Source organism: Pogona vitticeps, chromosome 2 (genome assembly GCF_051106095.1).
Source record: "Pogona vitticeps strain Pit_001003342236 chromosome 2, PviZW2.1, whole genome shotgun sequence".
NCBI lineage: Eukaryota > Metazoa > Chordata > Lepidosauria > Squamata > Agamidae > Pogona > Pogona vitticeps.
In genome coordinates this window covers 100,218,840-100,245,616 of record NC_135784.1, presented here as the reverse complement: position 1 = coordinate 100,245,616, position 26,777 = coordinate 100,218,840, and the positions used below count along the sequence as shown (strand labels likewise).

Below are 26,777 nucleotides of genomic sequence, written 5' to 3'. Positions count from 1 at the left end.
CAAACCTGCCTTCTTCCATCTGAGGTAGATTGCACTGAAGCAGATTTCCCGACCCACTCCCTTTTTGACAGGAAGTCCCTAAAAACACTGGTTTTTGTGTTGGTAATCTCCAGGATCAGCTACTCCAATCCTCTCTACATGGACCTGCCTTTGAAGGCAGTTTGAAAGCTGCAGCTAGTGCAAAATGTGGCAGCCAGGTTGGTCACTGAAACATCTAAATTTGATCGTATTTCACCTGTCCTGGCGTGCCTGCACTGGCTGACAGTATGCTTCTGGGCCAAATTCAAGGTACTGATGTTAAAGTATAAAGCCCTTTATGGTTTAGGACCTCAGTACCCGTCAGAGCGCTTCTCCCTCGAGTCATCCTCATGCCCGACTCGGACCTCCCAGTCCTTGATGCTGCAGGTGACCACTCTGAGAGAGGCCCAGAAGTCATCAACGAGAAGTTGGGCCTTCTTGGTAGTGGCTGCCCCACTCTGGAACTCCCTACCTGTTGAGGTGTAATTGGCTCCCACCCCCCCTGCGCTTCCAAAAGCATGTTGAAATGCGGCTTTTTTTACCCAGGCCTTTACATACCACACCCTTCCCTTCCATAATATTAATTTTGTAGTTATGCTGGCCCATGGTTCACCAAAAGGTTTGTTTGTTTGTTTTTATATATTCATTTTTTTAAAAATGTTGAATATTTTTGTTATTTTCTGGAAGCTGCCCAGAGTCGTGGCTTGTCCACTAAATGGGAAGGGTATGAGCTTAAACGAAGAGTCGGACACAACTAAACGACTAGATGACGATAAGTTTAAACAAATAAAAATAAAATAAAATCCAAAATTGTGTATGAGTAAAACAGGAAAAAAATGTAGGAGTCTACAGTGAGGTAAATTCAAATTCACTCGCTGTGAAGTTAAACCAGGGTTTACCCTGGTCAGCTTGAATTAACTGGTCCCACAAAGAGAAAGAAGAAAAGCCTTGTCTGCAGCTTGTTTGCAGCTCTTTCATAGTCCAGCGCGTGGCACAGCTTGAGAAGAGTTTCTTAATAAGTTCTAATAAGCTGTTATCAAGAGCAGAGTGCCAGTTTCCTCCTCTTTTCCTTTTCTTGTTCATGTTCTGTTTAAAAAACAAGAAATGGCTGGATCTTTGTCCTTCTACCCTCCCATCTTGCTCATTTTCTTAGATAAGATCTATCCATTGTTTGCCCCTCCCCCAACTGCCACATTTTTCTACATTAAACTAATCACATTGTCTAAGCAGATGCAAATGGATCCTATCAAAGTAGAAGCCCCACAGGGAGAGGGAAAACAATGGATTTGGGGAGGAAAATTCCAGGCTAATTTGAATTTCCTTATGTGATATGGAAAAAATGCAAATCAGTCCATCCAAAATGTATAGCATTTCCTGCATTTTTTTGCCAATGTGATTGTACCTTGTGTGCACACCTTTGCAGGTGTGGGATCACCAAATGAATCTGTAAAACATTTACACTTCAGAAGAAAATAAAATGGATTTTGAGTTGATATTGCCACTCAGTTCCTTTTAGATATTGATTGAGACATTCTGACCGTGAAACCAAAACCTATCATGCTGTTTCAAATGGGTTATATGAACCAGCATGTGTTTCCCAATATATGTACATTTTTGGACTGTGTTCTTGTGGTATTTATTCTCATGTTTGCAAATATTGCAACTATTGTAAACCAAACCAAACTCCAGCGTGCACAACATATACACAAGAGAACAACTCTTTAGTAGCCTTTAACCAAAAGCACAATGTTCTGAGTGTTTGAGTTGGAGCAAGGTCTTGATGATAACAGAAGGAAAGACAGTACAGATAGAAATCCCGAGAACTGACCCATGGTTGACCCAAGAAATCTAGAGATGGTTGAACAGGAAAATTTAAATAATAAATGCACAATTATGGAATTTGGTTTAGCCAGAGGCCAGACAGATGTGGCTTCTAGATGGGTCAACAAGAGAAAGCCATAAAAAGTGATAACATTTTTATTATGTTATACTCTTAATAATGAGAGAGTTTCAATGACTTATTCAGTCACATCACCCATCCTCCAAACTTTTGGCCCATGAAAAGATGCTTTAGCAGCAAGCACTCTGACCCATTTGGTGGAAGTGAGGGTAAATGTAGTGCCTCTGATAGTGGCAGTAGTTCTAGCGACCAAATCCAGTTTTAATTCCTAAGAGACAAAGCTAATGCTAATACTAATAACTATTAATAGCTACTAATAAGAGGAAGAATGTTGTAGATGGTACACTTACAAAGAGATGCAAAAAGTTAACTGGTTGCATAACAGCAAAATATGGAGATACAATTTAAGACAAAAGGCAACCATTTTCATTGCTGCTAGAAGGAAATATGTGTTTTGTGACATCAAGTCAGAACCAACGTATAGTGAACCTAATAGGGTTTTCAAGGTAAGTGAGATTTTTATGGAGAGGGTTTCACCAGTTCTTCTCCCCCAGTCAGTTTCTATGGCTAAGCAGGGATTCAAACCCTGTTCTTCAGAGTCCTAGTCTATCACTCTATCCACTACACCATACTAGGAATCATTACAAGAATAGAACTCTGGCAAATATATCACATCCTCAGGAGTTCACAGAGATTTGGCAAGCCACCTCCTCATTTTTGTTGCTAAATTGGTGGGGGAACTTGTTTTCAAAACATACGTGTGTTTCTCTTGGCATGATTCTACTCATTATCATAATTATGTGGTTGCATCAACATGCTCTCGGAATTGTGGGAAATCCTCCAATCAGATTAGCCTTTCTTAAACCATTCTGATCAATAAAGTAATTTTTCCATGATAAAGAGATGCAAATGTATGGATCATGCTCTCTTTTACTTCATAGGCATTGAGTTAAGGTAGAACAAAAACTGAAATCTCAAAATGTTTCTGTACAGTCCTTCAAAGAACTGAGACTCTCAGGTTCTTACACAACCAATGCCTCCCAAAGGAATGTGTTGAAGAATTTTCACACAGTCTTTGCAAGTGCAGCTTAAATTGGGTAATGGAGTGGAGGGATGTTTCTAAGGTCAGGTGGCTCTTAAGAGACAAAGGAGTGGATTGCTCAGTGGTTTAGATATCTGGCTGTGGAGCCAGAGGTTGGGAGTGTGATTCCTCACTGTGCCTCCTGGGAGAAGAGCCATCCTGTGTGGCCTTGGGCAAGCAGCATAGTCCCAGTACACCCACAGAAGAAGGGAATAGTAACTTATTACAGCCTGCAAAAGGTCAACTCTACCCAGCCACAAGGACCGGTGATCACTACACACAAAAGACCAGCTAACAACACCCATCAATCACAGTCACAAATAATCTCTCCTCCTTATCACAACTATACACCCACAACAAATAACACACTGATCACCATAATCACCCATCTCCTGAAAAGGACAAAGCTGATCCAACAGCTATAAATATTCAACTCCCAAACAAACTGCACCAGAGCACAGAGTGCTACTCCTGTCCTTTGAAGATGTCGGCCACAGAGACTGGTGAAACGTTAGGAAATAGAACCTTCAGAATACGGCCAAAGAGCCCGAAAAACCCCCAACTATTTCTGAGTTCTTTATACATAGAACATCCTGGAAAAGGGTCACTAGAAGACAGAGTCGGCTTGCTGATGAATAGTTATTGGGGACTTTTAAAAAATGTAAAGAAATATTTTGTACTTCTGGCAGGATATCTTGCTGCTAAAGAGCAACTGAGCAGAAAATAAATAGCTATTTTCTCTGTGCAGTATAGAAACCTATTGGAAAACCCTGCAAGATTTCTGCCAAATGCTGTGTTCATTTTGTGCTGGAAGAAATACCGGTCTACACAGGATTACAATTTCCATACAAAATGGCATCTTTCCTGCCCAGGACTCACCTAGATAGGCAGAAAGATCAGGTTCTGTGTTGAATTCCATATTTCTTGAACTGGATTCACCACCTGGGTGGATGGTTGAGGAACATAAAATCCAGTCTGCAGGAAGGTGGGAAATCCTGTTGAAGTAGGGGAAAGCCGGGGTAGGGGGTGGGGAGTGTCAACAAGAGTAAATCATCAAGAACATGAAATGTTAAGACTATTCATCACATCTCTACTTTTGAACACCTCAGTTTCACCAAAGAATGCAGATAAATTATTAAGTAGCAACTCAATTGGTTCTAGTCAGGTCAGAACTTAATGGCCTGAGTCCACTATTAATGGAATTAAAAAGTTGCATCGAAAATATGATGATGATAATGAAACTCAAGCGGTGTCTCCCCCTCCCCATTTTTGCATTTCTAAATACATCAACTAAAGCTCTCATTTCTAGTACAGGATATATTTAAAATTGGCTCCATTGCACTGGCTATATGCTTTATGTGAACAATGCATCTAAGAAATCACGGATTTGGAGATAAGTGTATTTCAGGTTTTCTGGCTTAGGAAAGAAAATCTGAAGCAAAATAATTAAGCACCATGCTTCATGTTATCATATAATGCTATTTTAATATATTTCCCATGCAGCTGTGCAAAGACAGAATAGCGCTGTTACAAAATAACACAGTATGCATGCTCCTTGGATATTATATACCCTTCTAAACTAATTTTCATTTATTTTTCTCTGTGGACTGTTTATTTCCATAAAGTTTGCAGAAGAGAATATATTTCATAAAACGTTCTCCCTATATTTGCACTGCATTTGAAAGGGCATGACATAACCCTTAATGATGGAAAGCACCTCATTAGGGAACGAGATATATTTCAGTAAAACAGCTTGGCAGAATACAGCATATTTTTATCTTTCCGGTTGAAAAATCTATAATTATTGCTCTGAGACTTCAATATTTCAAAACTGTGAATGGGTCTTTCAAGTTTTGCAAAACAATCCACATTTATTTAGGAACAGACCATGTTGGTTATTTTCATTGATCGCATGTAATCCTTTAATCTCGTGAATCCACAAAGTTAATTCTTGAAAACAAGCCTCAACAAAATGCTGTCTTCTAATAATGAAATGGGTTGAGGGGGGAGTGCTAGGACAGGGAGTGTATCAGAACATCTTCAGAGACTGGATCAAGCTTCAATTTGAACCAAATTTAAAGTGTTCATCAATGTGGTTCTCTTTCTTTGTCAGGATTTCGATGATATTCCAGCCAAGTATAGAAGGGTTAGATTTTATTTGTTTTGTATAAAGATGAGATTTTGAACTATTCATTATGTGTCACCAAGACCTACCTGAAATGTGTTTCTGTGAGGATAAAGTGAGATAAATACACATCCATCATAAAGAGGGTGAGAAAAAGCTAAATCAGTGGCTGGAATTCTGTTCATAGAGCTCTGTGCATGCAATTCTGATGACATCATCAGCCATGGCCGCCTATGTTTCATTAAAAGCTTCCTATCACATTCAGGTTGTGAGGCTCCCTAGGGATAACTTTCAACTGGAGAAGCCTTGGGAAGCTTCAGGATGATGGGAAGCCTTTAATGTCTGTAAACCATTACTGCTGGTCTTGGCAGCAGGCCTGGCAGTACGTAGTGATTTTGTTTCCCCAGGTTTAAAGGGAACCCCAAAGAACTCTGGATTCTTATGTGGGAGAAACTTTTAATTAAAGAGAAAAGAGATGTCATCATTAGCCTTATGCATGCAGAGCTGCACTGACAAGATTCTGGTCACGAATAAGAATAATTTATTCTTATCCTCAAATGAATACAGTGAATGTGACTAACTCTAAGTTGAAAATTGTCATATATTTAGTTCAGTTTTTCAAAAAAGGTCTCATTTATAAATGCGGGACCCTGCTTTTGTGACTACAATTCAGAACACCAGGATATGGCCCAGCATAGCCTTGAAATGTCACGCCTGAACTGCCAGCACGAAAAAAGGACGCCAAGCTTTAAATAGTAAAACCAGCCTCAAGATTTATGTCAACAGTCAAGATGGTCTATAGGGTTTCCTCTTTTGCTCACTACCATTCGTGAAGTAACCAAGCAAAGAAAAATCCTAGAATCTGGATTCCTTTTTTTTTCATCAGTTACCCACTTCTCACTCCAAAACAAAACAACTGTCATAGCTGTTTTCAAAAGTTCTTCAGGTATTTTCTTTTAATTAATAATACTTACATGCCATCAAAGTAATTATAACACAGATCAACCCTTCTTAAGAGTTTTCTACTCTGAGGTGGTTTACCATCCTCCTTCTGGGAGTGCTCTGGGGCTGTGGGGCTTGCCCAAGGCTGTACAAGCTGGCTATTATCTCATGAGGCAATAGAGGAAATCAAACTCTTGATCTCTTGTTTAAGGCACTAAAATTGCCAATGGAAGAAATCATCTGGAGGTCTAATCTACAGTATCATAAACTCATTCCTGTAACCTTTACTACAAAAACAAACAAAACAAACAAACCCCCCAACAAAACAAACTGGTCTGCCTTCAGCAGATGGATGAGGTGGGACAGAGATACAGTGGACACTGAAGCTGAAGGAACTTTGCAGTCATCATTGCTGTTCCGCAGGTTATTTTTCAGTGTAACAAGATAACAAAAATGGGGCACCAGTTTAAGTTCCAACTAATTTCTAAATAGTTAATGCATAGTTAATGATTAAATAAAATTTAAACTGAATTACCCCTATGTACTCCAAAAATTAACAATCGGCTAACGTTGTAATGTGAGGCACCCCGTATTTCTGTTACTCTGGATTTCTGGCTAATACCCATCAAGTTCAAATGTATGACACTCAAAGTCCTCAGCACACTATATGATTTATAACACTATCTGGCAGTTTGAGTCTGGGGTCCGCCACATCTGACATGTATCTCTATTATTCCTCATGGTGCTGTGACTAAACTGCAGTATGTAGCCAAGACTCTCGTCACAACCTGAGTTGATCCTGACCAGCCCAGGTAGCCAGCTCAAGGTTGATTCAACCTTCCGTCCTTCTGCAGTCAAGTAAATTGAGTATCCGGCTCATTCGAGGGGAGGGGCATGGGGGGAGGGGAACGGAAGGCAATGTGTAAAGCACCCAGAGCTTTAAGTGCAATGGGGCGGTATATAGGCAGCACATCAATCATAACAACGTTCTTCTAGGTATCAATAGGTAAGTAGTTTAAATACTCCATCTCTCTTCAGAGGAGGAAAACAGCAATTGGTTCATTTATGTGATTGCTTCTGTATTCCATATGTATGAAAATATCAGAAGCCCAAAACTTAATACATGTAACTTAGACGTTACAGGCACATTTACTTCAAAAATCAGCTAGGAAAAAAAGCTGTAGGCACAAATGTTTAAATCATGTAAAAGTCACCCAAAATTTGTATAACTATGAAAACTTGCCTACAAGAAATACTATAAAGTATATAAAGGAAAATGTTACACCGCAGGCAAAATATTTAAATCTTGTTTCAATTTAAAAATGCAGAAGCATAGAAATACAATAGAAACACATTTTAAGAATCAAAAGAAGCAAGGACAATATTTTAATTACATTCTAAATATTCAGGAGGCTATAGACTTAAAAGGCACAATCAAAGAGTTTTAAAAAAGCAGAGAGTACGTCTCTAGAACATGCTATTCTTTTGAAAAGTAAGAAGCATCATAAATATTGTAGCCTTGACATATTATTTATTTATTGGACTTATATACCGCCCCATAGCGCTACAAGCACTCTCCGGGCAGTTTACAATTTTTAATTATACAGGCTACACATTGCCCCCCCAGCAAGCTGGGTACTCATTTTACCGACCTCGGAAGGATGGAAGGCTGAGTCAACCAATATTTCACACATGAAGCCACTGTCATTCACCAATTTACATGTATGGAGGGAAGTCCGTGATCTCCTTCTCTGTTCTGCCTCTATGCTGCTGTGTCTTGCTTCTTGGCTTGCTGGGCAACTGTTTCACTGTGTTTATTTATACATTGCTCATTGTTTTGGTCTATCTAGTCAAAAATTTAGATATCCACAAAAGGGAATAGCCAGAAGTTGGGAGTTGATTCCTCACTGTGCTTCCTGAGAGTAGAGCTATCCTGTGAGGCCTTGGCAAGCCACACATTCCCGGAGTTCCCCCAGAAGAAGCTAACCACTTCTGAGTATTCCTTACATGGAAAAACCTGAAAAGGGTTGCCATAGGTCAGAATTGACTTAATAGTACATGATTATTCCTAACCTCTAAGATGCATTCAGTTCACTGCTGTCCAAATCTCCGTTTTATGATCATTTCTCCCATTTCCAAGGTTACAACTCTTATACCCTCCCCCACAACATCATTTTTACATTTTACTCAGGCAAACCTTCAAACTTTGACATGGCAGGGAACATACACTGACCTCAACATCTAGTTCGATCTTCATTCTTCATTGTTTTAAGTGAACTTTTCTAAAGCTCCAAAGTTTGCAGAGTGAAAATACAAACTACAGGGCAGAGAACCATATTAAGGACTAATACAGGTTTTTTTTTTAAAGGAACTTTATTTTACGATATGGATATACTGAAACACACTGCTGGTATAGCTAAGCCTTCACCTCTTCCACGTGAAACTGACTTAATAACTTAGCTTTGAATTCTCATTAAAAACTAAGCTTTGGCATGTCCCCGTTATCACAAAGCAACAGAACTCAACATTCAACCAAAGAGGATTATAGAGGTTTTTCTCCCCACTTTCATTTTGTAGAAAAATAGAAATGATTCCGTCAAGAAGTTGCTTTTCTCCCATTTAGGGATTTCCTTTTCAATGTGATAATTTTAAGGGCAGCACCTTGACTTGATATAACTTTATACATTCAATACTAAAATGGTTGCATCTAGCGCATTGCCCCACTTTATTCTCTTCTAGCATTTTGAATATTCATTTAAATGAATTTGAATATTCATTTAAATGTTGACCAGATCTATGCAATTGTTTAATGCTCTATTTATAACTAGGCTTGAATTTTAGATGTGTATATTTATACTTTTCTCATTGTTTTGGTACATCTAATTCATATGCTATGTTTCTCAAACGTCACTGTAGAGGAAATCTGGCCTAATTTTTTATTAATTCCATTCTCCTTATTTTTTTCTCTCCTGCTGGAGGCTGGGCATCATCACAGTTATTCTGACTTCATATGCTGAAAACCAAAACTATGAAGCAATGCTGCATCCAAACCAGTCTCCAAAGTTCTCCAGTCAAGTTATTAATTTTCCTACACTTCTTCTCCCAGTTATTTTACTTTGAATGTTGAGTTATAACTATCTGTTATTGTTGAACATATTTTAAAGTCTTAGAGAAAGGATTTCTAGATACAGAATTACTGTCTCTCTCTCTGTGTGTGTTTCTCGCTCTCTCTCTGTGTATATGTGTATGTGTGAAAGAGAGAGAGAAATGAAAAAAGAGAAAATTGCATTAAATGGATCTTAAAACTTATACAAAATGACATGATCAAGACTTCATGCATTGACTAGTACAGTATCCTGTTTCATATATGCATGTGTACAGAGCTTGGACTTCAAGAGCTGCTGCAGTGGTGTGATGAGATCCCAATCACATGCAACCAAGGCACATTGGTGTTGCCTCATTGGCTTTCCAGGGCTACTTCTGCGACTGCAGTGCCAAGTGTGTAAATAATCAGTGGGATTCTCACCATCAAGTTACAGCCTATTTATTGAAAAGACTCTTTTGATAAATGGCTACGTAAGAGAGACTATGGTAACATGCTCTGTATCGAGAAGTGTCCTCTCCAGAGCATGACGCCTAGGTAAAGTAGTATGGAGGATAGGCTGTTACCCAAGCAGCAAATACCCCCTCTCCACATTGCTGAAATGGTCCAATGGAAAGGCAAGAGCCAATACAATTGGTTCTAGCAACGTCGCAGGAGTTGGCAGAGCGAAACGAACTGCCTTTGGGACTCCATCTCCGGATTTTGCCTCTAGGTTAACTCCTGAAGCCTTTTCCATGACTGCATATAGCAACAAGGCAGTGGAGGTTTGAAATTGGACTTTTCCTTTTCCTAGATGGGCTGTAAATACAATTCTTCCAACTTTTGGTGTAACCACTCATTTGCAGCATTATTTGCCTCCAGAACACTCCCAAATTGTTGTCCCTTTAAGTGTTTTTTGAGATTGGGGAACAGATGATAGTCAGAAGGAGCCAGGTTGGGAGAATAGGGTTGATGGGGCATCACTTGAAAGCCTAAGGAGGTCAGTTTTGCCATTGTTCCACCTGCAGTGTGTGATGAGGCGTTGTCATGCAACAGGATGACACCTTTGGAGAGCTTTCCTTGATGTTTTGCCTCAACTTCATCAATAAAGCACAGTAATATTTTGCATTGATGGTTGAACCCTGTTGGAAGTAGTACACCAACAAAACTCCCTTCTTATCCCAAAAAACTGTTGTCATTTGCTTCTGCACTGACCTTTGCACTCAGAACTTCTTTGGCCTGGGGAAACCACTGTGCCTCCATTCCTTAGACCGTTCCTTTGACTCAGGATCATAACAGTAGATTCATGTCGCATCACCAGCTACCCGTTTGCCCAGGAAATCTGACTCATTTCATGCACTGAATTTTAATTCTTCATAAAATCTTCCTACCCTTTGACTTTTTCACTTTAACAACCTCTTCCTCAACCTGTTCCTTCCTTCCTTCCTTCCTTCCTTCCTTCCTTCCTTCCTACAGAAGGATCCAAGGTGGCTTACAGCATTTAACTCCACCCACCCCTGGAGCCTGCAGATAAAAGTGGTTCTGGCATCTATGTCTTTTACTGGTTTCTCTGCAGCAATAAGATCTTTGCAATCTAGGGTTAAACAAATTAATGTTGTTGCTGCTTACTGATGTAACTGATAATATAATATAACAAATTCCTTTCAAATAGAAGTACACTTGTCCTTTGTGGCCATAGTATTTGCTACCCTTATCTGGAAAAGTTATTATTTGTCTTCCATCCTTCTGTTGGTCACATGAAATGCAATCCAGCCCAGTGCTGAGGCCACAGCAGCTCAGCTACTGGCTCTCTATGGGGTGGCTGGTGTTGAATTGTGCAACCAGAATGGATATAGGCTTGCACAGAGCATCATTACATGTACTTTTTTTTTTTGAGTGAGCTGGGGACCTGACTGTATTCCAGAATCATTCTAGCTCAGGGGAACCTCTGGTTTGGCCTAAAACCTGTTCATGGCAGGCCTTGCTCATCTCTATGAGACAGCAATTCAAATTCTAAACAGGGACAGCGAACCTGTAGGTCTCCTCATAAATTGTTGATTCTCTCCCTTCATCCTCAATGCTAGTGAGGTCTGATGAGAGTTTGGAATCAAGCAACACCTGAAAGCCACTGGTTCTTGACCCCTGTTGTAAGCATGCTAATTTTTTTGACAGGGACAGGAAACCACTAGGAGCTGTGTGATTTGGGGTACCTGACTTCAGGTGGAAAGGATTAATAATTTAAAGCAGGGATTGCAAACACGATCTTTCAGAGGCTGCTGAGCTGCATCTTCCATGAGCTCAAGCCAGTCAATAGTCAGAGAAACCACATTTCCAGGAGTCCAATCCTGCTTTGACAGGGCAGAGCTGCTCGCAGTTTTTCTGAGAGATGAGGGAAGTGGCTGGAAGAGAATAAGAATATATATTCTTATATATATAAACAATCAACTAAAACAAATTAGAAGACCCTCACTAGAATGGTCACAGGGTGTCGTGCTAACTGCAGCAGTTTGGGAGCATTAGTCGAAAAAAAGTAAAATTTCCCCCTTTTCTGGTCTCTCCTTTTCAGGTGGACAACAGAAGAGAGTCTGAACAAGATGGCAGCACCTCACTGAAAGGAAAGGGAAGAGTCACTCTGGACAGGAAGAAAGAAAACCTAGCTAGAGAATGTAGTAGCAGCTTCTAGGTCTGTCAAAGCTTCTTCTTGTTCTATTAAGTAGCCTGTGGTATGTGAAAGACTAGGAAAGGGTTTTTTTTTGGGGGGGGAGATAAGCATTCAGGGACAATGGATACTTTTTCAAGAGCATCTGCACACTGAGTTTTTCTTTGATGCAAATGCAGAATTATTTTTCCATGAGAATATGGCTTTTTACTTTCTTAATTTAGTTAAGAACTTGACTAGCATGTGTTCTTCTCTTAGCTCTTTCCCAAACACAGGAATAGGACGAGGAAATCAAATGACTAGGTTCTGACTAGAAAATATGATCAAATTTAAGCATACACTGCTGCCTAAAGGATATATGAGGAATGGCTCAGAAGAAGACAGAAAAAAGTACTGGTGCTATGAAAATTGTGCAGGTTGAATAATATATATACTTATATAATATGCTTATCTTGATAGTATGATATTTGTGAATATTTATCACTACTATAATTACAGAGACTTAAATTTTAAAAATCCATTATTGTGTTTAACTGTTGTTTCAATTATTCTAGTCCTTCAAATCATAGAGAGATAATATTAATGGTGTATATATTTTCCATAAAGCTTTGAAAAACAACAATAATAACGTTTTGAGGAACATATTAAATTATGATCAAGAGTATATCTTCCTTCAAGCTGGTGCTAGTATTAAAATACTTCAGCACATTCCATGCTTGGAAGAATCTACATCAGAATCAATACTATGTCATGCATTTGCAAAATCCCCACCACCAGATCTTTAGAGCCATTTTTTAATGGCCAAAGTCTCTCTTCTCTCTTTCACATCTCCCTGTGTAACTCTTTTCCCTCTTGCACCTGCTGTAACTACAAGATTCTCCAGAATCTCCCAGCCTCATGCTACAATTCCTTTAGTGCTCATAGTAACAATGCTAATTCATGATAGCAACAAGCAACTATGAAGCCTAGAAATAAAGTACACAGAAAGTAAAGTGAAGAGACTGAAAATCTTTGCTGCCTTCATAATTTAATAATTTAATTAAGGCAATCCATCATCACTCGAATTCAGGAATATCATCTTCCCATTTACTTAACTTCACATCTTAAATGAGTCAGCTTCTGAATATTTGTTCTGCATTTCTAAATATATTTTTAAAAATATTTTCAATATCTGTATTTTTGAAAAAAATATATATTATTTTTGTTACTCCGTTTTTTTACAGTCAGACACAGAATCCCCTTGCAAGCATGATTCTGATAATCCAGTTTTGCCAGGAAGGAGTTAAAAAGTTAAAATGCTAGGTAAGATTTAGAGAACTGTGTCCTAACTGACAGGGTCAAAAGTTCAGATTGCTCCAGATGTAAAGCTGATTTCCCCACTGAAAACATACATGAGAAGACTATTTGGTCTCAGAAATCTTGAGATAATGCTTACTTAAGAAACATGCTAAAACCTCTCTCTTTCTGGAAGACTGTTGTTCCATTATTTTCTTTAAAGAAAATCCGTGGGTTTTTATTATTATTCTATGAAGAAAACCTGTATTTCCAGTCTGTTTCTGTAACCTATCTCTCTAAATATCTCCCTCCCAGCGTATTGTATACAAAGCTCCTGCTGGCTAGCCTGTACCACATATGCTCAGTCTTATAACAAAGTAGTTGATTTTTCTATTGAAAAGGCCTTTTTGAAGATCAATATATCAGCCCCTGCAGCCTGAATTCTTTCCAAATAAAAAAAGCAGGTGATGCCTACCATTCTCTTTCAAGATAAGCAAGACTGGTCTTTTCAATGTTTTAAATCTGGGGATGTTTAGGGTCATCTACTTCTAAATGGGGAACAGTTTTACTTTTTAAAAAATTGCAACTTGAAAACCCTTTGCCCACTCAGTCATTCTGAAATCTGGAATCATGAACTAGAGAGACTAGTTCTGCTCCCTCCAATATTGCTTTCTTGCATGAGTAGTGGCATGCGTGAAGAGGACAAGGCACCTACTTGTGTGTAGGCAAGAACCCATATCTTCCTGGAACCTCTCCAGCGTCATTGATGCTCATGTGAGCAAACAATGAGGAAACACTAGCTTGTACCCTGTGGCCATGTTGATGATTCCATATTTCAAAATGACAGAATAGAGTTACTACATCTTGTGGATCATGTGCACCATGACATTTTACATTTCTGTTATGTTGCATGTTCTCACCTTCCCCTCATCTACATAACTGCCTATTTACTGACGCTACAGTCTGTGTATGTGAAGAAGCCACTGCATTTCTTGAAAGCTTATGCTAACTGTGTCCCTATAAGACACTTTGTTGGTGTTAGTACACTGGACTAACACACTCCTGTGGAAATATTTGTTCTACTAATTTTCATATACATTGGGGATGACGGTAATGGTGCCTAAAATCTTTGCACTGTGAGTTTATACCCTTCATTTCCTTAGGAAATTGGAACAAGTTATGACAGAGACAACACCAAGTTCTTGTATGTCACTAAAATACTGACCTGTCAATGAAATATGGATTGATGGTACTGAAATAATGTTGGTGACATTATGTTCTGCTGAATAATTCTGAGCATTTGTCATCTTTGGAAATGTAGCACCTCAGGGCTGAAACAGATGTCATGGTATACCTCTGATCACAAAAAACAAAAAAACCTTTACAGCAGTTGTAGGGGCCTCCATATTTCATTGGACAGGTACACTGAGAGAAGGTTATTTTACTCTTCCCCAACCATCATCTTTCTGATGATTCTGGTACAAACTTTCAAAGGAAAAATCATCCAGGTACTTGTTTTGTGCCTGTATTTTTACTCACTAGAGCATGAGTGCTTTCCCACAGAGCTTCCTCCACCTGCTTCTTAAGGTCATTCATTTTTAAATTGCAGAGATTCACCGAGATACATAGTTACTACTCCACTACTGTCTCATGACAGTTACACACACACAGGTAACATTTCACATAGGTTACTGCAATGTGCTCTAGGTGGGGCTGCCTTTGAAGGCGGTCCGGTGGCTGCAACTGGTCCAGAATCGAGCTGTGCAGCTGGTGAGTGGTGAACATATCAAGCTGATTCTGTTTAAATTACATTGGTTACCAGTTGCTGCTCGGGCCCAATTCAAAGTGCTTGTTTTGACATATAAATCCCTAAACGGCTTGGGCCCTGGATACCTGAAGGACCGCCTCCTTCCATATGAACCTACCTGGCAGTTAAGATCTAGCCGGGGGGGGGGGTTGAAAGCCGTCCCTCAAGGTGGTATTGTAAGAGGGACGGCTTGTAGACAAAGGGCCTTTTCGGCAGCAGCTCCCAGACTAAGAAACACCATCCCAAATGAGATTCGTCTGGCACCGATGCTGATGACATCGGTCAAAACCTTCCTGTTCCAGAAGTCTTTTAATTGAAATAATATCAACTGTGGGCCCTGATGGCAATTTTTAGAGTATACCTTTTAAATGCATTTTAATTGTTTTGTCTTTTTATTGTATTTTATATGTTGTCAGCCACCCAGAGACCTTTGGATAGTGTGGGCGGCATATAAGTTAAATAAATAAATAAATAAATAAATAAATAAATAAATAAATAAATAAATAAATAAATAAATAAATAAATAAATAAATAAATACTCTGTGCTTGTTTCAGCCTTCATTTGCATTCTAACCCTTCACTTGCATTGGGGTTCTTGCCTCAAGACACAGCATTCGCAGTGCAATTGTCATGTGTCATTCACTGGGAGTTATAAACAAGACATAATTTTGCCTCTGTTGTTGTAAGTCATCCTTCCTTAGTGTAGCTGTCTTGGACTATAGACACCATCCTCCCCAACCCCATTGTCTGAGGGTTATGGGAGCAGTAGTCTAATATGTCTGGAGGATGCCAGCTAGAGTTTCGGTGGCAACCTGTGGGGGATGTCTCAACTGTGGTTTTCTGCTTCGGCAATGGGTTGGCATTGATTACTCTTAGGATCCCTTCTTGCTCTACAATTCCATGATTGCAGGTAGAGATGGGCGTGAACTGCTGGTTTGGCGGTTCGTGCCAGTTTGTTTATTGGGCGGCCATGTGTCTTCAAAGCCCCACTTCCTCCAGTGGGCACTCACTGAAAGGCAGGGGTACAGCTTCCCTGCCCCATCTCCTCCAGGCACCGACTCTGAGTGGGAGCCTGCTGGAGAAGGCAGGGCTGGGAAACATCAAACATCAGCTGATAAATAAACTGGCATGAACCACCAAACCAACAACTTGTGCTTATCTCTAACTGCAGGGATTCAATACTGCTATTTTCCATTAGTAGTTCTCATGTGTTTTTCCACTTAAGGAAGAAAGGAAGGAAGGAAGGAAGGAAGGAAGGAAGGAAGGAAGGAAGGAAGGAAGGAAGGAAGGAAATATAGGATAAAGCTGTACACTGCCTTTTGACTGGTGACAAAGAACTACTGTCCATCTGGAAAGCACCCTTTGGTGTTTCTTAAAAGAGAAAGAAATCAAAGGAAAAACCTGTCTGCTGCTGACAGCAGATGGCAGTGTTCTAACAGGTTTTCTTTCTTTTGTTTAACTTCACCTGCTACACCAGTTAACAGAGTAGGGTTTTTTTTTAAGATAAAAAGTTTTGAAAATGCAGATTAATTCCTCAAAACCTGTAATTATGGACCCACTTGGAAAGTTACTATAGAGCACAATTAATATAAGAAGACACTGCAAGAACCCTAAATGAGCTTTTGGTAGGATGATCTGAATCCCAGAGCATTATCCTATCACAGCTCAGGCCCTGGTCACATGTGGGGAATGTTCTCTAGTTATCCCCCAGTTAGTTTGTTGCTTTTTTTTTCCTGATCACACGACACAGAGTCAAGATTGAAACGTTTTCCTAGCTAGCGATGTAACTGCGGAACATTTTCCCATCGCCAAGAGGGTTGTGTTAGTTTGTGCCTTTGTTGTACCGGTGTGTTCCTTACTGGGATTGCCTGTGTACACGACCCAACCCACTTCTTTTCAGAATCAAAGCCAGGAATGTGGCTGCCATTACTGCGGCAGGCACATTGTAATTTTTTTTTAAAAAATTGTGCCCAATACATTGATATGTTTGTAAAAATATGTCACCGGGGGGGGGGGGGCGCTCCGCCATTAGATTATTGGCAAGTAATTATTTTTCTGTGTGAAGATACATTGAAACACTGGTATGCCAATGTCACTGGTGTGCGTCTCTCTCTCTGTGTGCAAATTCTGCAGGAGGACACTTTCCTAAACACTTCACTAAAGCCTTCCTGAGAAATGTTTATCCCCCCCCTCCATGTGCCAGTCCACCCTCTCCTGTGGGGTTCTGTTGCAACAAGAATGGAAGGGGCTGGAAATGATCCCTGTGGCTGCACAAGGAAGGAGGAAAGCCGTTTGGAGGGGAGCAGAGTCAAGCACCCTCGAGCAGTCACACACCTTAGAGGGAGCTTTGTTTCTGATATAGCAGTGTATTGATTAATATTATTTTTTAAAAAAATCCATCAATCAAGGGGCTCTCTTTGAAGCAAGAGAGAAAATAAACTAGTACCATGGTGTAGCCAGCCATAATGATTCAAATAGGAGGAAATAAATCTAAAAGTTCTTGGGGCATTCGTCCCGGGATATAAACTATGTGACCACAACTCAGTACAACAGAGATATGGAAAGTACTATATCGGAAGAACTAGAAAACATTTCCCTCGTGTGACCAGGGCCTCAGTTATGAGTGACTTCAGTGTATCATTGCATTCATTCTTCTAAAAGTAACTTCCCAAGCATTGAGTTTCAAATATTCCAGCCAGGAGTTATCTTCCTAAAGGTCAAATATCAGCTAAAGTTATAGGTATTTACAAAAGGCTGGAAATTTACTCTTTCCCTCGGGGGAGCACACACACATTCTCACATACTGTGCAATGCAAAATTACGGGAACTCATTTGAAGAGGTTAAAATGTGACTCGTATGTTCGTACCAAAAAGGGACTGATAAATAATGTAAAACATATAGATAATCACTCATTTCTAACCAGACTTAACAATATATAGAATAATCTTTATCCCCAAGTATAAGAGCACAAGATTTCAGTCCAGCTTACTCTCAGGCAAGTACATTTAATCTTAAAAGAGCAGAAACTATTTGAGATAGAAAATATTGTCTTGCTCTGCCAGCTGTCCTTGAGCCAGCTGAGAAGACACAAGAGAAGCTGTAAATTTGTCGATATAAGCCCACAGCTAAGTATTACTTGTCAGCATTTCCCCCATGTCAGACATTTCTGACAGGTCATGCTTGCTTTTAAGCTGCCATTGGCCAGCAAAAAACAAACCTTGCATTTAAGTTTAGACATGCTCTCCTGTATGTAATTTCGCTTCCTATTTCACTAACATGCATGCCTGGAAAAGCAGGCTCAACAACCATGTACAGTGGACAGAATTTCAAATGGAAACCTGTGAAGCTCTGAGAATTTCTCACATAGAAATCTAAACGATACAGAGTCCAATATTTAGTATATAAACAAAAGCACAGCAGTATTAATACTAACTTCTGGAAAGGCTCTGGAATATCATTTGGAAGTTTAAACATATTTATGGTGCCTTTGCAAGTGTCTGCCTTCTTCATATTCTGAACTCTTTACCAGGGTGGGTGCAACAACCAATCAACAAAACAAAACAAAAATGGAATATGATGTGCTGATATAATCTTGTTTTGTGGACCCAGGCAAGATGGCCCAGAACTTTGTTTTCTATCATTTTAGATTACAGAACCACTTCAGCTTTTTAATCTGAAAATGGCAGGTGCCATTGTCCTTAAAATATGCATTGGCCCAGCAGCTTCTTTCCAAATATTTCTGTCTATTCACTTGATGCCGGTTCATGGTCTCGTTGCTCTAAACACATGCCCTTGTCTGAGTTGTGGGAAAGGAAGATCACAAGCAGTTTGTCTGTAGTGAGGGATGCACAGGAAACAATTCAAGACACAAAAGTCTGGTTCACCCAATCATCCATATGGATTGCGTTTGCTGCCCCCCTACTCTTAACCTACAAGCAGAGCCTCTACACTGGACATGCAACTGAGGATACAACAGTGCAAATGAAGGCTTCCAAGACAGACTCCGTGTACAGAACTAGAGTTTGGAAAGTTCCTTGTTCGGAACTACCAGGACATCCTTGCTCACATGGCCGCTCCTGTTTCTTGATAGCAGAACTGCAGAACTGCATTCACAACTGTTATTTTAATTGAGAATCAAGAAGTTCACTTTGATACAAACGGTACAATGTATTAACATTAATGGGTTGGATCCAGACACAGAATCAGAGTTCAGCTAGTTTAGTCAAGATCCACTGTCAATTAACCAAAATGAAAATATTTTCTTATGATGCAGTATATGGGAGCCCTTTCCTGAGAAAACACGAGGACTAAATCCTGTTAAGTTACAACCGCCAACATAATGTAATTGGCATAAATTTCACTGGCAAATTGCTGCAAGTTAGAAAGTTCATGTAGGCAGCTGCTATACTGTGCTGAGGTATGCAACTTGGCACAGAACAGCAAGAGCTGGCATTAACTTATTGTGGCAATTTACTGCTGAGATTTATACAAGTTGTGTTACAGCAGTGTAAAAATGCAACAGGATAATAATAATAATAATAATAATAATAATAATAATAATAATAATAATAATAATAATAATAATAATAATAATAATAATAATAATAATAATAATAATAATAATAATAATAATAATAATAATAATAATAATAATAATAATAATAATAATAATAGGAAGGAACACTATGGATCATTGAGTCCAACCCCTGTCAAGGAGGCAGAGTGGGAAATCGAACTCCTAACCTCTGGCTCTGAAGCCAGATGTCTAAGCCACTGAGCTATTCAGCAATCCTGTTAGCCCAGGTTTTTTAAAAACATATTTTTTATTCCTTTTCCAGTTGTTTAGTACTCTCTTCCTGAAGGAAGAATCTCCACTGCACCACTCCCCTCTCCAACAGAGGATGCTGCCTTGGTGCTTGTAGGTCAAACATGGTTCATGTTATTCAAAGCTGCTCATTAAGTGCTAAAAATGTCTGATTGTCACAGTAGGAGTTTTTTGCTCTCCTGTAATTTGGAAATAAACTTTGCTTTGTTCTGTGAGTCATTTTCTAGATGCAAATACATGCTTCATTTGATTTCTCACACCCAAAAGTCTGCCAGAATCACACATTTGGAACACTAAAGAGATTTCAGCTATAATGATCTATAATGTATAATTTGTCTTTGTGAGACCAGATCTCTTTCCATCTACCTGATTTTACTTTTTTGTTGCCAGCTAAATGCACACATGCATGCAACATTTTGATCACCCAAATAAGCGTCCCTTATTCAAAGAGGTGGGGGGGCAAGAAGGGGGGGAAAGAGTAGATAAGTAAACACAATAGATCACCTATTTCCATTTAATTAGTAAAGTATCAGCCTATGTCTGTACGCTTCCGTTCTTGTTGCACTGTTCCTTTAAGCTCTGTGAACATGATGTCACTCAGAGCTCTGAAGGCACTTTTCAGAGACAGCGAGAGAGAGAAGGGGACAGTGTGAGAGGTTGGAATCCAGAGTTGTTTCAGTTTTGAGGCTGAAGAAAGTTGTCAAAGAAACAAACCACTGCTTTGCAGTCACTCTAGGACACTGTGGGATGTGGAAAAAAACAGACTGACAGAGACATACAGTATTCAGATTCTCTTCTGTTGCTTGGCTGGTGCTGAAGGAGGTGAATGTGGACTGCAAACTGCCTAAAAACAAAATTGGAAAGGACTGCTTTTTTTAAAATAATAATCATTATAACATGGGCAGCCTTCAGCTGGATGATTTTGTAGCTGGCTGGGTAGGAGGTAAGTGAGCCTTGTATGGTCGTCTGAAAAGGAAGAAGAGGGGTATGATAAAAGGGGCACCTGCTGAGCTGAATACGGATTGATCCTGATCTTAACGGAGGGCTCATAGGCCCTTTCCTTGCCATTTGTGAGTGCCATGTGTGTAATACGGAGAACGGTTCTTTGGAATGAAGTAGCAAGCAGAGCCTCATGGAAGCAGATCTGATTGCTATTAATATGCAATAATCCTGTGTATGCCAAAGGTATGATACCGTGAAGGAGCAGGTAGTTCAGGGGGGGAAAGTTATGAAGTCTGAAAGGGCAGTTCTAGGATAATTTTCCCAAAGTTGATCTCTCGATCACAATTCTGTAAAGGTTTTCTGAGTCAGTTTATCTGAAAAAGACAGACACTGATGTTTAGACAGCTGGGCCACACTAGTAGCCAGTTAAAATGCAGTATTCAGTCACTCCTGTCGTGACCTAGAGATCTTGATAAGGAAATATGGACCTTTGCCAGTGTTTCACATTGGTGGGTCCCAAGGATATGGGCAAACAGTCTAATGTTTTCCTGTTCCTATTGGAGTGAATCCAAGTATCCATAGGACCACTCATTTTGCAAAACAAGGGCTTCTAACCCTCTTGACAGAGGGAAGCAAGCATCAGAGGTGGTTTAGAGCAATTCTAGGGGAAAGAATGAAGGAGTGAAAATAGCCAACTCCCCTTTGCCAGTAACATATGTATTTAAGAATTATATGTATATTGCACCTTAACTCACCCATTCCCAGTGAGTTCATGCTAGTGTGCATGGCACTCCTCTCCCATACCTTATCCTCACAACTTAAATAGGTCATAAAGAAAAAGTGAACTACAAGCCCAAGATCATCAGGAGAGTTTCATAGCTAAGTGGTACTAAATGATGGATTTCCCCTATGCCAGTTCAATGCTAACCACTATTCTACATTGGATCAAAATCCTCTGGGAAGAACAAAAGTGCTTCCATTAATGGAAGGACGCTCCACAAATGAAGTGGTTCGACTAGATCAGTACTCTTGGCCAAACCCTCAATGGCTTTCCACGTTTGCAGTCAGAATGTGCCACCAAGAATTCATGAGTAGTCAATAAAGACATGCGTATCTCTGATTTTCAAAAATGGATAATGTGGTGATAACACCATCTGGTAAAGCAAGAGATGGGCACCTCTTTGTTCAGTTTGGAAATGGCTCAGCATTTATAGGCTCTTTCATCAAGTTTCCCTTTCAGATCTTGAGAATGCACACTATTGTGCTCCATATGCCATGAGATGGTACTGTGCTCTGGGATGACAATGCTTTTGGCATAAGCATGGACTCCCATACCTGTGCCCAGTGAAAGCTAAGATATTTGACAGAGGTGTTTTTTTTAAAAGCAGGGCCATGTCCAAATGAAACACAGGAGCTGAGAAAAGTCCCTCTTTTTCAAACTACAGCTCTGTGATTTCTACAGTCAGCAGAACAACCTCACTGAATCCTGGTCACGACTACCAATTTAATTTGTTACAGTGGTGCCGCGCTTGACGACATTAATTCATTCCAGCGAAATTGCTGTAGAGCAAAATCGTCGTCAAGCGAAATAAAAAACCCATTGAAACACATTGAAAACCATTCAGTGCGTTCCAATGGGCGAAATATCCGCTTGTCCAGCAAAGATCCTCCATATGGTGGCCATTTTCTGATGCCTGTAATGCGAGGAATCTGTCCCTAACACAGCGGGGAGCCATTTTCTATAGCCGGTGGCCATTTTGAAACCCAGCGATCAGCCGTTTGCTGATTGTCGTAAAGCGAAAAATCGGTTCCTGAAGCAGGGAACTGATCAACATTAGGTGAAATTCCCCCATCTAAACATCATTTGCAATCGCAAAATGATTGCAAAAACTTCATTAAGCGGATTCGTCGTCAAGCGGGGTAATCGTCCAGCGGGGCACCACTGTATTGTTTCCCTCTGATGCCCATACATACACTGTACATATATTGTACTAGCTCTATTTTAGGATTATATGAGAAGGTACACGTTTCACCTTAAAAGCTGCTTGATATTGTCATAAGAAAGATCAAAGAAGGAATTCTGCAATAAATCCAGGAACTTTAACAATCCAACAAGAAATACAAGGAATCAAACAGCTGTACCTAAACTCGGGAAGAAATTGTATGCAACGAATGGAAGTTCACATTTTAGTCTTTTCATATAACTGAGCACAGAGCTTGGAAAATCTGCTTTCTTGACTACAACTCATAGGAGGCTGTTTGGAAATTTCTGAGATTCTCAGTCCAAAACAGTAACTATTTTCAAAGGCTGGCGGATCCTTTCATTCTAGATTATTTTCCATATAAGATTTTGTAACTCTTGTGTTCAATACATACAGTATATACCCTAAGGAAAAAAAACCTTTTTGTTTCTATGAAAAAAGTAAGGAAAGAGTATACTTCATATTGTAGCCTAGCCATTTAAAATATTGGGACATGCTTTTCTGTTCCTCCGGTGATTTTTTTTTCCCAACTGGACGATTCTTAGGTCAAATTCCTTCCAGAGCCCTCACTAGACTTATCAGGTGGTTCATTCTATTAGCTGTGAGGTAGCTGTCTCAGATATTACAGTAGTTGTTTACACTGTAGGGCTATAAATTGCAAGGATAATTATTGCCAAGGAAAATGTAGAGTGGCCTATCACATTTACAGTAATGTACAACAGCAGCTATCATGGTGATGTATTACGAGCAAATATTGTATACTCACATTACCAAAAATAAAGTTCTCCTTTTACACTGTATGACAGGGAGATCATTTGCCTTGCACATTATCTTTGTTAGCGTGCTGATTAGATAATATATAATACATAAAAAAGAAGCCCGTAAGTTCACCAGATTGCCTTTATAATGCAAAGTTTGAATTCTGCAAGAGCCACCACAACAGAAGAACATGTAAGGAAAGAAAGACATTCATGTATGTGCTGTTAATGGTGTTAATTTGAAATTACATGTCATCATAAACCTTTCTTTTAGGCCAAACTGTGCATCACAGCTATAATTAGAAAAGGGATTACTTTAGATGCTGCGGATGTATGAATGCCGCAGGATTTTCACAACTTTGCACATTAGCTTGTTTTAATATTTGACAGGTCCACAAGAAACATCTTTGGGAGACTGTTAGGTCTCTGTTTTCAATGGCAGCATGTCCGTAGCATTTGGTTTGGCCCTTAAACCTACGTATTTGCAAGCATAAAGAGATCAATTTTATTAGTATATCTAAAGTATATATCTTCCATCAAGGTGGACTGTCAATTTTTGAAAATGCAGGACTGTGGACACTTTTCAGAGAAGATAAACTGTCTTGGGTCCTTTGTAGAAGAAGTGTGGGATATTAATTAGTTAATCAGTTGTCACCTACATACTTGCACAGCATAATCGTATTTTGTCTGACAAAACCAGCTAAAGTATTGAAGGTCTAAGTACCGTATTTTTCGCTCCATAAGACGCACCTTTCCATAAGACGCACCGATTTTTTAGGAGAAGAAAACAGGAAAATATAATCTGTTTTCTTCACTCTATAAGACGCACAGACTTTCCACCCCCCTGTTTTGTGGGGAAAAAGTGAGTCTTATGGTGCAAAAAATACAGTAATTTTGATTCCAGATATGGAAAAGTTGAAACCAGTACATTAAAAAAAAATACTAAATCAGCAGCCTGATATAATCCCTAATCCAAGCCAAAGATGTAATCATTGTTTCAAACCTTTCAATGAAGCAATGTCTATTTCAGGCATGAAAGATATCTAGGGAGGGTGACAGAGACTATAAAAAATGCTCACCTCAAATCTTCCAGGAGTGTTATTTGACATTATTTTATTCAAATAAATTGTTGCATTATGAGCTCTGGGAAAGGCAAAGGCTGCCATAGGTAGCCCACAGGTTTCACTTTGTCCATCTTGCCCTAAAATAAAGATTGTGTCAGGGCAAATGGACTTCTTTCTTGTCAGGCTGAAATGTTTCACTACTCATCCAGGTAGCTTCTTCAGTCTGAGGAGAGCTGGTATCCCTATACCATCCTCTTCCAGACAAAGGACTGGGGTGTGGGATAATCCCACTTCTGCAGTCCTTTTCCACCAATTGTCATGGGTCATTAATGGCTGTTAACAGTGGCATTCTGGTGTGTGGTTCTGATCTTTCTGAGGACAGGTGAAAGGGCAGCATGATAAATAGGAGACAGATTGTATCTACATAAGGCCTCCACCCCTGTTGAGTGAGGGATTTTCTATATGCACATATATGGCCTCCCTGACCCCTCTCTCAAACCACCTACCTTCTTGGTCCAAAATCATAGAATCATAGAAAAGTGAAGTTGGAAGGGGCCTACAAGCCCATCAAGTCCAAACCCCTGCTCAATGCAGGGATACAATCAAAGCTGCCCAGAGTGTCCAGGTTGCCAGATGGTGTGAGGAATGAATAAATAAATAAATAAATAAATAAATAAATAAATAAATAAATAAATAAATAAATAAATAAATAAATAAATAAATAAAGCAAGCAAGCAAGCAAGCAAGCAAGCAAGCAAGCAAGCAAGCAAGCATATCTGCCAGGTGATTATCTATGTTTTTCTTGAATGCCTGCAGTGTTGGAGCACTCACCAACACTCGAGGTAACTGATTCCACTGTCGTACTGCTCTAACAGTTACGATGTTTTTCCTGGTATTCAACCAAAGCCTGGCCTCCTTTAACTTAAGCCAATTGTTGTGTGTCCTACACTCCGGGATGATCGAGAATGAGTACATCTTGGTCATCAAATGTGTGCCCTTTGTCCTTCAAATGAAGGAACACTGCTGATTGTGGTCCTGAGCCATTGCCCCTCCTGTGCTGGGCCATTCTCCTCTTTAGTAGCTGTTTGATTTCTTCCTTAATTTTTCAGAGTGGGGCCTTGTGGCTAGAGTCTGATTTCCATCATCTTTAATGTAGGTTGCAGCTGATGGGAATTGGAGGGCACTAGCATCTTGGGGGCCACAGGTTCTTCATCCTTCCACTTTCCTCAGAACTCCCCTAAGAAAATACTCTTTTTTTGTTGACTTGCAGTTCTTCCAATCTGATTCTGCAATGATCATTCCTTCAGTTTACAGAATTCTGCCGCCGGACCTGGTTGGGAATTTACAACACAGAGAGCTATAGTTCCTTGAGATCGCATCATTCCTTGAGGTTAAAAGCAAGATATTTTCTTTGTTGTTTGTTTGTTTCTCATACAATTGCTTTATTTCAATTCTCAGGAGCTGCAGCAGTACTCGTGGGACATCCTCTGGACACAGTAAAGGTAAATACGATAGATGGCGGGAGCTTTTTAAAATTTTATTTTCTGTTTTATGTATCCCAATATACAAGATGTAATCCACTTCTATGAAAAAAGGTGAAGTTCTTTGTAGTGAGATATCTTCACACATAATCAGTCGAAACCAGGAAAACACACACACACTATTCCAATTGTTGCACAGTTGAACATTCACAATCTTTCAATTCACTTTAGTTCTCCTCCTCCCCAGATTGTACACAACAATATATTGCATTCATGTGGTATAACAGGAGGACCTTTCTCTGCCTTTGACATGCAATTTTCTTGTCCTAGAAATACAATATTACTGTATTGGCAATTTAGAATTCATTGGAAGGCATGTCTTATTTTATTATTTTATTGTTTTATCATTTTGACGCAATAAAAATTATATGAAAGGTTTTTATGGCCCATCTCCAGTGTTTCATAGGGAGAACCTTGGACGGGTGGCATAATTTGACTTCATAGCATGATATATTCTGGTACTCTTACTGCATACTTCGCTGTCAGGGCAAGAGAATTTTTTAAATGATAAAGAACAGAATAAAGACCTGTTTTTAAAGAGAAAAAGTATACAACTACAGTAATTACAAGGTTCAAAGGTACTGTTCTCATCCTCTCATCAATCAGATGCATGTATCCTTAACTTTAGCAGGGTTACTACATCATTTGGCCTTCAGATTATAGCTGAACACACCTATGGTATGGATTCCTTTTTGAAGTGAAGGGCATTTGGAAGAGAAACTGGAAGAGAATACACAGAATACTGCCCTGGGTTAGGTAGAAATGTAACAGATCT

The 26,777-nt window shown here is 39.5% G+C and overlaps 1 protein-coding gene across 2 annotated transcripts in view; it reads left to right on the top strand.

Annotated features, from left to right (window-relative positions):
- Nucleotides 1–20,466: 20,466 nt before the first annotated feature.
- The window catches only part of SLC25A48 (solute carrier family 25 member 48), a 30,711-nt gene continuing 24,400 nt past the window's right edge, over nt 20,467–26,777 (top strand). The window contains exons 1-2 of one of the 2 annotated variants that reach the window (XM_020782778.3): nt 20,467–20,658; nt 25,920–25,963. In XM_020782778.3, the coding sequence (XP_020638437.1) occupies nt 20,613–20,658; nt 25,920–25,963 (90 nt within the window). In that variant the 5' untranslated portion in view covers nt 20,467–20,612. Of the gene's footprint in view, nt 20,659–20,769; nt 20,901–25,919; nt 25,964–26,777 lie in introns of those variants that run through there. The other variant, XM_072990130.2, reaches the window with a different exon arrangement.